The sequence below is a fragment of the Ascidia mentula genome, chromosome 6 (assembly GCF_947561715.1).
Source record: "Ascidia mentula chromosome 6, kaAscMent1.1, whole genome shotgun sequence".
Taxonomy (NCBI): Eukaryota; Metazoa; Chordata; class Ascidiacea; order Phlebobranchia; family Ascidiidae; genus Ascidia; species Ascidia mentula.
The window spans coordinates 6,370,917-6,382,310 of NC_138571.1; the positions used below are offsets into that span (position 1 = coordinate 6,370,917).

The 11,394-nt window shown below is 37.7% G+C and overlaps 1 protein-coding gene across 1 annotated transcript; it reads right to left on the reverse strand.

The window, feature by feature from the left end:
- Window positions 1-4,289: 4,289 nt before the first annotated feature.
- On the reverse strand, window positions 4,290-9,294 carry LOC145907040 (pancreatic secretory granule membrane major glycoprotein GP2-like). Its single transcript, XM_082994479.1, has 8 exons — window positions 9,175-9,294; window positions 8,883-8,996; window positions 6,574-6,785; window positions 6,355-6,512; window positions 5,725-5,979; window positions 5,201-5,357; window positions 4,809-5,007; window positions 4,290-4,519 (listed from the first exon to the last, which is right to left on the reverse strand). Exons 1-8 carry the CDS (start codon window positions 9,233-9,235, stop codon window positions 4,290-4,292), a joined length of 1,386 nt encoding a protein of 461 aa, XP_082850605.1. The 5' UTR covers window positions 9,236-9,294.
- Window positions 9,295-11,394: the final 2,100 nt, after the last annotated feature.

Genomic DNA, 11,394 nt, shown 5'->3' on the forward strand with positions numbered 1-11,394 from the left:
GCAGGCATGTTCGAACTCACAATGGAGAGTAACCTTTTAGATTGAACATATTTGCATCAACGCTGACATATTTAAATTAAAAGCTTTCTTAAACAAAGTCATCACGTGACAACAGCTCCCTTGTGAGAAGATGCAGGACAATGACGTCATTATTTGCGAATTATCGCCACATATTTTGGAGAGATAATACAAAAAAAACGTTACAGCATATTAGAAGAACCACCTTATCGCTAAAACTTAAAAGCGAAGTCGATAACCACCTCTGAAATTTGTACATGTGATTAGCTTTATATCATTTGATATTCATTATAATTATAATTTGTCTTCGTTACTTTGGTTAATACAAAATGTTTCCTTCTCATAAGAGTAATTGGAACTAATGCTGATTATACTGGGAGCCATTTTTTTTTCATGTAATGCAGTTATGTCAGTTGTACTTGCCAGGACTAACCACGCATCTTTCTTACTCACTCACCATTGTAACAAATAAAAATCCTTCAAAGGTTGGATATTCCAACTATAAAATCTCTTGTATTCCCGGGTATCCACATATGATTATTCTGTAAAATCCAACTCCATTGTTATAAATGTCCAAATTACTAAAAATCGAAATCTGGTAAGTCGTTGGTTTACAACCAGCTTATAATTGTTTGTTGCCTAGGGAAATTACCCATTATGACGTAATGGGCAACCAGCGACGATATATTGCGTTGCTTGTGGTGATAAAACAATGCTTCATGCCTGCCCATTGGTTTTCTCACTGTGTTGGTTTTATTCCGTGAAAACGCTCAGTCAATTTTACAGACGAATCGTCAAAAAATGTTTGTTTGTAGTTTTTCAACGAAAGAACGAAACAGTTTTGCAGAAAGTGTCGCCTTTCTTCTTATCACGCTCTGCCCATATATTTTGTATAAATTTAAAACACAACCTTCAAAATAAGGAAAATGGCCACATTTTGCATAATCTGCAACCGTCTGTGTATAGACTGGCAAACTGCACACATGACCAGTTGCTTTTGCCGTCATCAAGAGTCGGACCAAAGTTCTTTCATGATTTTATCACCGCTTGCTTACTCATGCGTAACCAGTTGCAGATTTTTGTCCAACACCAGAACAAGATTTCAAACAAAAGCCATCTTACAATTTTTAAGTTGTTGTGAAAAACAAGCAACTTCTAGATACAAACGCGCATAATCACAAACGTTTGATAATTTCCTGTCCAGCATAGATTGTGATCCAACGCAACGCCAAACTATGTGAATCTGGAGTAGCCAACTGTGTCAGCCAACTGTGAACAAAGAGAAAAAACAGGGGGAGCAGGGTGCTTAAAATATAAAGAATCAACATTACACATACATAATCTTCTGTATATAGGATGCAAACTACACACACGACCATTTGCTTTTTGCGTTTATCAACAGTTATTCAATATATCAAGAGTTTAAACCAAAATAATGTCAAGAGTTGAACAACATATCTTACATGTTTTATTGAATGACCACTCAAGCGTAACCAATTGCACATTATTTTAGATGTTTCACGCTGGTGGTATCTGAACAAAACAAATTTGGATTTTTTTTCCAGAAGTAGAACAAAACAAGCAACTTCTAGATACAAACTCGCATAATCACAAGCGTTTAATAATTTCCTGTCCCATGTGATCCAACTCCACGCCAAACTATTACAGCTAAAATTAACGCTTGACTGATTTGGGTTCACCTTTAACCAGTAAAGTGTTTTGTATCCATCCGCGCATGTGCTTGTCTTTAGGGCGACACATTTGTAGGGTGCTGTTAAGAAATAACTAATTTTTATCCGGTGTCTAGTTGAATAAGGTGCAAACATAATAATGTATGTAAATTTGAACTTTGGTGGAACCACTAGCCGTGGGCTGGTACGAACCTGGGTCACCCCACAGTTGGTACGTTTAGTTTTACTTGTGTTTTGAACTTGTGAAGTGCTTTGACTCGGCGACATAACTTGCGAGTCTTATATATTTGAAATGTAACGGATTAACGTGGATACAATTTGGTAACTGTGGTAGGAGGCATGTTTTCGTTGTACGTTGTTTGTGTTAGTGGTACTGTGACGTAACAATCCGCTTCGTGTGAGACCAGGAGTGGGTTGTCTTGGTGGATAGTTGGGTGGGCGCGTTTTACCTAGTGGGACGAACGGCGCAGGACCAGGCTCCGTATAAGCGTATATTTCAGAAAACTCCTGGTCTCACACGAAGCGGATTGTTACGTTACAGTACCACTGATGCAAACAACGTACAACGAAAACATGCCTCCTACCACAGTTACCAAATTGTATCCACGTTAATCAGTTACATTTCAAATATATAAGACTCGAAAGTTATGTCGCCGAGTCAAAGCACTTCACAAGTTCAAAACACAAGTAATTCAGAAACCTCCGTTGTTCCAATATAATTTCAGATAAAACTATCTTTTGTTAAAGTTGACGAAAAAAAATATGTAAAACTGTAAGTCAAGCTACAAATTTAAACGTTAGGTATAGAAATAGATTGAATACAATGTAGTGGTTCGGAATCTTTTTAGACAACTTTTTTTTTCACAAAATGTAATTTCTTGATTAAAAAGACGTGGTGTTCTAGTGCAGTGTAGGGGTCCAGACAAATCGTTGATACTAGCACGTTGTTATCTTGGTTGCAAACGAGTTGATTGCTTTCGGGGTGCTGGTTTATTACGTGAATGCGTGCGTAAACCCTCCAGGAAAAAAGGACAACTGCACAAGCGAGCATATGTGTTCAATGCGATAGTAAGCATGGAGGAAGATAACGTTTAAATAGCAGAAATGTGTATAAGTTCCTGTTGTAAAGGCATTGTATGTACCATGAATGTACGATGTTTTATGGACGATAAGGAGTCATGTAGGAGCGCAAGGGGGTTATGGTTACTGTTCAATTAGTCCAGTAATATTCCTGTTTGTTATGTGAAGACTTGTGAGCAGAAGTTATGTTTGTTGCAAAGGATCAGAGTGAACATGAATATAAGTATGTAATGTTTTCATAATTTTCATATCTGTGTAAAGGTCAACCAATGAACCAGAAAGTGAATCACATAAAAGGGTCGACTTTTTTTTGTTTAAGGGCGTATTTTGTTAGCCCTTTGTTCAACCAATATCAGTGCTAAATAACGTGTTTTGTATCAATGTTACGTAATAGATTCAATTTTTTTTGCATGGTGTTGTCAAAATTGGGGCGAGCCTTATGGAAAACACAATTGATTGATAAACGATGTGTACAACTTACACACGCATGTCAAGACCTTATTTTGTAATTAGTTGTGCTGTAGTTGCATAACAGATTTTTTTACACAAAAATGTATACTGCCTTGTTCTTCTGAACAATAAGTGGAAAGTATGAAATGAGATCAACTGTCATCGCATCAATGTTGGACATTTTTCATGGATGTCGAAAGGGCATACTATAATGTACACAGGATCACTGCTCCGATTCATATGCGGAGACTCAGCGATAGGAGTTGGTAAACTGTTGTCAAGTTACAATGGTTCCCAAACGCACAACTTTCCAGGCGCCCTAAACATTTTTGCAAGCCAGCGGTCGGCAACATTTTATACGCCGAGTGCCATTTTACAAATATGTTAAAATGTTAGTAACTTCGCGTGTTTACGCACACCAAAATATATACAGCTTTTTGTATTCACCATTGCATCTTGACTGCAACATACATTATAATGGTAAATTACTACAATCCTCGGACTATAGGCATTTTAGGAATTTACTCTCTGATGCAACACAATCCGGGATGTATGGCAAAGTATTGCAGTATGACTTCCAAAATCACTTGAAGTGCAAGACCCATATTGAAGCTAATCTCGAACACCGTTATCAGACAATGCAGAATCTTAGCGGTTGATATACTGCATGGTAAGGTTCATAAATTTATAATCGATATGTGATGCCTAAGATCGCCAAATAAGCACCGGCAGTGGCCAATCTTATTTAGAAACGCTATATAAACTCAGAAACGTTGAAGACATACAAAAGTAGGTATCTGACTAACTTTCACAACAGTTTAAAAATTCATGTTTATTATTCTAACGAATGATAAGACAACACAGTCGAGGAAAAAGAAAACGTGCAAAAATAACGTAAAATATTTTGTAATAATTCGATTTTGAAGTGCAAAAATATGTTTACACATAGAATATTTCGTTATGTTGCTCTTAGTTTAAAAGACCATCAATCGATAACCTATTCTCAGCAACATATTCGCACTTAAGTTTGTAAAGTTTCAAGGAAAGATCTTACGGCGCTTCACGATATTCCTCAAATTGACCGTGTGATATCGTCCTTACTGACGCGTTGGATCGAAACGATACATCCTCGTCTGATGACGTCATACGATTTTGCCTCTTTATGTTGTAGCCACTGTTTTGCCAGTAACGACGATAGGCGAGAAGGCTGATTACGACAAGGCAAATAACTCCAAAGGCGCCGATTACAGCTAATACGTAATACTCCGGCTTTGCTGCATCTGTGAAAATGTTCAAACGTTATTCGGTATTTTTTCAACGAGCAATTTGTTTGTTGCGTTAGCTGAACACGTTGCCAGCTTACATATTGCCATTTCGCACCTACAAATATAAGCTGCGAAACGAGGGAAATTTGATTGTTTGTTGTACTGAATTTTTTCAAAAGAAGAATAAAATACTTTTAAAAAAAAAAAATTTTACTTAAACTTAATAAGCCGTAATAAAGCCTAATAACCCGTCTCCAATACGCTGATGCTAACAACTATATAATGCAAAAATAAACATGTTTACCTGCGGAATTTGCAGCTTTGGTTGCAACTGTGCGCTGCGTTGTGTTGTAAACTACAACTTTTTCGGTCGGCAAAATTTCATCCTCTGTGATCAGGAAGGGGCCGAGCGCCAACAACAAATCCGGTTCTCTGGCCGCATTATCGTCCGCTGAACGGCGCTCTCGAGAACCAGACGTGGACACGCATGGTGGCTGACAAGCCTAAAGTAAGTTTTGATTCAGAAATTAGACGAAGGACAGAATTGTTACAAATGAAAAAGTATGGAAGCTTTAGTTACTTTGATTCAGAAGAGGTATTAAACGCATGCAATTTATCCGTGCACAGAGCAAGTGGTAATTTGAATAATTTCGATACTCGGGTATTGTGGTTTTGCAATTGTAAACATGCACTCACGCTTTCGTAGAGGGTGACGTTACAGATTGTGACGACACAATGGAGATAGACAGGCAACTTTTCTCCTGACCACATAAACATACGAAACGAAAATCTAGCTTTCTGACTTTCGCCGGACGATATGAGGTTCACCGTTGGATCACGATCGCTCGGACACCTAAGCAAACGAATATATTTATATTTATCCTCTACCACTGAGGAAATGCGCTACATTAAGAATATTTAATATTAAAAATCTATTCGGTATTATGGGTACTGTCATTTTCATATTTTACTGTGTTAATTTTCTTATCAAATCGATATTTTATATCAGGTTGCGCACAAACGGCGTAACACGGAATTATATTGTCTTCCACCGCATAACCAATTCTTAACATGGAACTCCTTAATGCTGTTAATTGTAACAAAATAATTATTTCGAATGCAACAAGCGATTCAACTACAAAATTAAAAGACCACTTACACAAACATCGTAAATGTTCAAAAATAAAAAACGTTTTTTTTTAACCACATGCAATTCTTACCCACGATTAACGAGTTCATGTGAAAACAATGTCCCATTTACTCCCTCCAGTGGACTGTTTGTTGCCCTGCAAGATTTATACGTCACAACTAGATCAGGCTGTTGTGACGACATTAACTCGACTTGTGCAAAGAGCCTTTGACCCGAGCTGAGTGTGGCAGGTGTACGAAGACGCGATGCAGGGAGGTAATCCTCATTAGTGTAGACGCTCAAATCGACTGTGAATCGACCAAATGCAACCCGGCGTTCCGGTTTGCTGGTGAAAATATAAAATACGAATTAAGGAATACAGTTCACACGAATGGTTGCAGTTATAAAGAAGAAGCAGGGGTGATGTTGGTTCATCTAACGGTGGGATTGCATTCCAAACCACGACCCACTTGGAATGTATATCACCCGTTCTTAGTGTAGTTTTGAGAATCTTGCCCCAAATGTTCTCTTTGGGTTAATTGTGTATTTGCGATAGAATTACCTGCATATGGGTCAATCCCCATTTTGTTGACTTATTATTTGCGCGTTGTAAAATTATGTAAAAACAGAAATTGGTCATTGTGTTATATTACGCTGTCTCAAACAGTGTGTACAGTATCACTTTTATCACATACGTGGATAAACACGAAACAAAACTTACTTTACAGCCGGTCTGATGCCAAAAGGTAACGATACTTGATATTTGCTGGAATAAACGCATGACCAATCCAGCAGAACCATTCGATGTTGATACTGCGCCAATGGTGAGCGAGTTGTGTCGAGATACAACCGGTTTCGGTATTCCACATTTACGCCGTCCTGTGTAGCACACACTGGTTTAGCAAGTCATAAAACTATTGGGAATTAAACAAAACCTTACAGAAATTACGTCTGTCCCACATTTTTCAAAGGGACTTTGTAGCTCGACCACTAATTGGTTGTTTGTATCACGTGACACGCAGTCTGATTGGTTGAAAGCTTGTTCGCCGAGGAATACGATTTTCGCATCCACGAAGTCGGCCTCTTCTGCTACCAGTCCTTTATCAACTTTCAGTACTATCCGGTCACTCAGACAATCGACTTCTGGTAGTCCTGCAACATGCATAACAAAGTTTGTTTTGAAAAAAATTGAAAAAACGTGTTCGTAGAAATAAGTAAACGTTGGTTAAAAAGAAGGATTCAAAACACATGAAACAATAATTAGACCCAAAGATTTCACCAACAAGTTGCCTGTTTATATTTGGACAGAAAAACTCGATTCGGACAAACTACTGCATTTGACAAAAAACGAGGTACACAAAAGGTTGTTTTTCACGAAAAACATGATAAGTTGCTGGAAAAGTTAAGTATATGGAATTTATTCCAGTTTAAGTAGTTTGCGGAAAATCAAGTAAATTTTGTTTACTGGTTTTGTACTTTGGCAATGGTGGTGAAATAAACATCACGACTACATTGTAAAGTGTCTAACGCAGTGTTTCCCAACCGGTGGTACGCGGCGACATTCCAGGTGGTAAGCGAGCAACTTTCTTTAATTTTCGGATATAGTTCGAATTTAAACATCATAACTGATTTCAAAATGTTCATTACTTCATCCCCTTGGTTAAATTGTAACACTTAACTAGGTGGTACGCGTCGAAATTGTTTACTTCCACGTGGTACGCAACCACAAAAAGGTTGGGAATCACTGGTCTAATGTTATAACTATGACCATTTTTATCTTCTGTCTGTACGCAATTCCTGGGATGTGTTTTACGATTTACAGATATTGGTTATTACGTATGACACATCTTATCTTCCAATAAATCAATCTATTACATTCGTAAACAGCCAGTAAGCCAACAGTGATGATACCGGATCATTCTACGACGACAGCAAACCACTAAGATGTGGTTTATAACACACGAATAACAAATAGTTCCATTATTTAAAGCAGTGCTTCCCAACCTTTTTCAGTTCGCGACCCACTTTTAATGCAAGTTTTATTGTGCGACCCACAATGAGATATGACCAAACGAATGTTACGTAATGATAATACAATATTTTCGTGATCTAATAGAAAACTGTTCCATTAAGAAATGCTTCGCGACCCACCAATGGGTAGCCACCCACTGGTTGGGAAGCACTAATTTAAAGGACATGCAATCTGATGCGACAATAATGCGTTACAATCAATTAACACCTAATTATCCGAACCAAGACCCATTAGATTTCGCGACACTCTTTCGAATGTCAGCATTTCCGTTTAGAAGTAACTTTCCCGCGTACAGTTCATTTCATTGTCGAATTTACGACAGCAATTGCCGTTAGAAGCAATTTGTTCAATTCATTCTAACGCAATAATAGAAACGATTTGTACCTCGCGCGTACGCAAGGGTATCAAGTTACATAAAACCTGTCCCTCTTATCGCAAATTTGCCATCATCAAACACTGGTTTATGAATCTCAGCTGCCAAAATGTCGACTGTGACGTAACACTAAACGTAACAATGCACGCTAAAACCCTTTGTTAGGTTATTAATTTCGATTTTGTTGCAATCCAAGCATGGGACAATTTTATATTGTTTCGTTTATTGTTATTTTGGCATTACGTTGCTCATTTTTTATTACCAATGCTACGTAGTGGTGTAAGCTAATGTGCAGTTGGTAGTTTGTTTTGACTATTGCTGTTTTCCAACAATTTGTGTGGAACCTCTGGTTTTCCACAAGGAGACACTACAGCTAACAGTAAGTTTTGCAACCGATCCACTGGAATAAGCTTTTATCCAATTAAAAAGCAAAGTATATCACCTGCACCAATTAGCGTACGTTGTCTTAAAACTAAAACCATAACCACTACGTTTCATTATTGCCTGCTGTATAAAAACACTGTCACTGCAACTTAAAACGTCACAGGTCGATCCTTGGTAAACAAACACGAACTCTAGGGCAACCGTTGTTTAGAAATATTGTGTTTAAACTTGACGTCAACGTTTATGTTGATGAATTGGTTTTTGCGCAGACAGAAACTGGGGAAATTGTCGCATGATTAACGACGCAATATTTACATCCTCAACAATCGCCTTTCCATAATATCTTGGTGGGTTCTTCCAATAAAATAAATACGACAATTAAGCAACATGTATCTTTCGTTATCTCCCCAGCATAAAAAGTTTATCTTTGTAAATTAAGATTTCTATACATGTAACTTACGGTTAGCGCAGGTTTTTCCATGGTAGCCATCCTTGCATATGCAAATAAACCCACCAGGCTCCATTGGTCTTTCCACGCATGTTGAATTGTAATTACACAGGTTGGGAGTGCATACTGTCAACAAAGTAAAAAAGCGGTCATAAAAAACAGCATCATAACTAAAATAACTGACACGACAGCAAATGTTAAAATAAATGCAAAAGTTTTATTATTAAGTTGTCCAATTTAGGCTAACTATAACCACTATGTGTTGCAGAAAAGTAATCACCGCGCAACGGTGATATTTGAATACCTGGAATAAACTGCGTCCTTCCAAAATCCACCAGAAAGGCCAATAACAAAAAACATTTCATAACTCCTCGTGGCAGTCAATACTTAATACGATCGTCCTTGTCCTAAACCAAGCTATCTTTTGTAGATATACATGAAGTAATGCTATTTGCATAAATCTTCTTTATCAATTTACTCAGACAACATACCAACAATTATAGTTTTGCGAATTTCAATCGGTAAACTGTATTTTGGACCATGTCCAGAGATACACATTTTTTAACTTCTAAACATAACATACATGTAACTACCCCAACATTATACCTTTGTACATCTTACTTGAACACACATCAAAGGCTTAACGGTGCGGTTCGCCGAAGCCGATAGAACACTGATGGCAACTTCTGCCTGCACGCCGGACGTAAGTGACATTCAGAATGTGCCCGCAGGCAACCGCTGTTCGACGCCTCTTGTTTTTTGTGGACGTGATGCCAAACAATTACTAACAAGCATACAAACTTCCATTTCGTCAAGTCGTTAGTGGTTTTATTTTACGACTTGACAGTTTTGCGTGGGAAATGATCGGGAAATAACCAAGAAGTTGAGAGTTTTCTCTTCCACAATTGTAAACTGACGTTTTCGTTACAGTCTGTTGCGCTCGTTAATTACACGGTGTTATTCCGCACGTAATTGAAGGTCGTATCCCGGATAACTAGACAGAAACCTAAGTGTTATATGTGTAGTGGATCATTTCGTGAATATTCTACTGGTTCGGAGGTTGTTTAAACATAACTCCTAAACCATGGATGAAATTTTGATTCAGTTTAAATTTTGCATCCAAAAATTAGAAATAAGGACGGTATGACATCCCTGTGTCTACTAAAAAGTCACATTTCGCTGGATGTAATTGAAGAAAATCCTCTAAAATCAACAAGTATTCTTTCAAACAATTTATTCTAGCAAATCATGGCGTTGTGTTTGTTTCGCCATCCCTCGAACATTCTCAATGCAATTTTTGTGTATTGAGGCAATAAACAAACACATAACATGTTCTGGGAAAACGATGGAGCCAAAATATACTCGAAGCGAACGTTGAGGAAGAACGTCGAACGAAATGCTGGCACCGCGCAACCGTTGTTCACCGTGTAAGTTTATTGCAACAAAACTATTTAGCTGTAATCCAACACATAATTGTAATGAGTCGACTCATTATAGTTGTAGTATCATTTGCAAACAAAAATAGACAGAGCACCAGCTATTTTTCTAAGTTTAAATTATGGTTAATTGAAAAAAAAGCGAATGCCAGATCCGTAACTACATTTAATATATGAGTTATAATTAAGCTGTTGGCGTTAGTTGCAAAACCAAAAGAATTTATAAATTTTAGCGCAATAACTTTTGGCAGTTTTATTTACAAAGTTGCGGATATTTGTGGTTTGTTGCATGATGATAAACAACTGTCACCTCAACGTAAACACGACAACCCAAGAAGCGAGAAATAGAAGTTGGTCCGCGTTGCGCTTTCTTGCGACCATAAAATCACCTGCGCAGATAAACAAGCACTGAGAAACCCCGTTTCCGTGGGAACAACAGGAACCTCTATGACCTGCAAGATATGGTAAGCAGATAAGTTTGCAGGTAAACTGTCATCGCCTGTGGTGTGAAGATAACGATATTATCGATGTATCAGATCTCATGTAAATTAAATGGCCAAAAGGTCTTGGATTCGGAGATATTTTGCTGTAGATAAAATGCAATGTTTATCATGTTTAAATAGCGGGTATGTGTGGAGGTACGTTATATTCAAACATTTGTAAATGTTTAAAAAATTAGGAAAATAAAGTTTTCTGCAACTTAACATTCAACACATTCACCCGTCAAAATTAAACCGACACACTATCATTCTCGCCCCACACAACAACGCAGAAGTGTTACCATGCTTTCGCATAGCAAGGCTGGATCGCCCCACTGCGTATGCTGTCTTTTTATTATGCGATTTCAGTTCTCGTATTTTGATCTGAGGTTTATTGGCATCTCAGTCAAGCTGGATCAGTCACTTACTACAATTGTCGTTTCAAATTTTAAACTTTCTACAAGTAAAATTTTTTCTATTGGATAAATTTTCAACACATCAAATCATTTCAGGAAAACGTGGCGTTCAAACCCTCGATCCACAACATGACTGGGACATAGGCGTCGATTTTTCAACGTTTTGTAAAATATTAAGGGTGACATTTCCAGG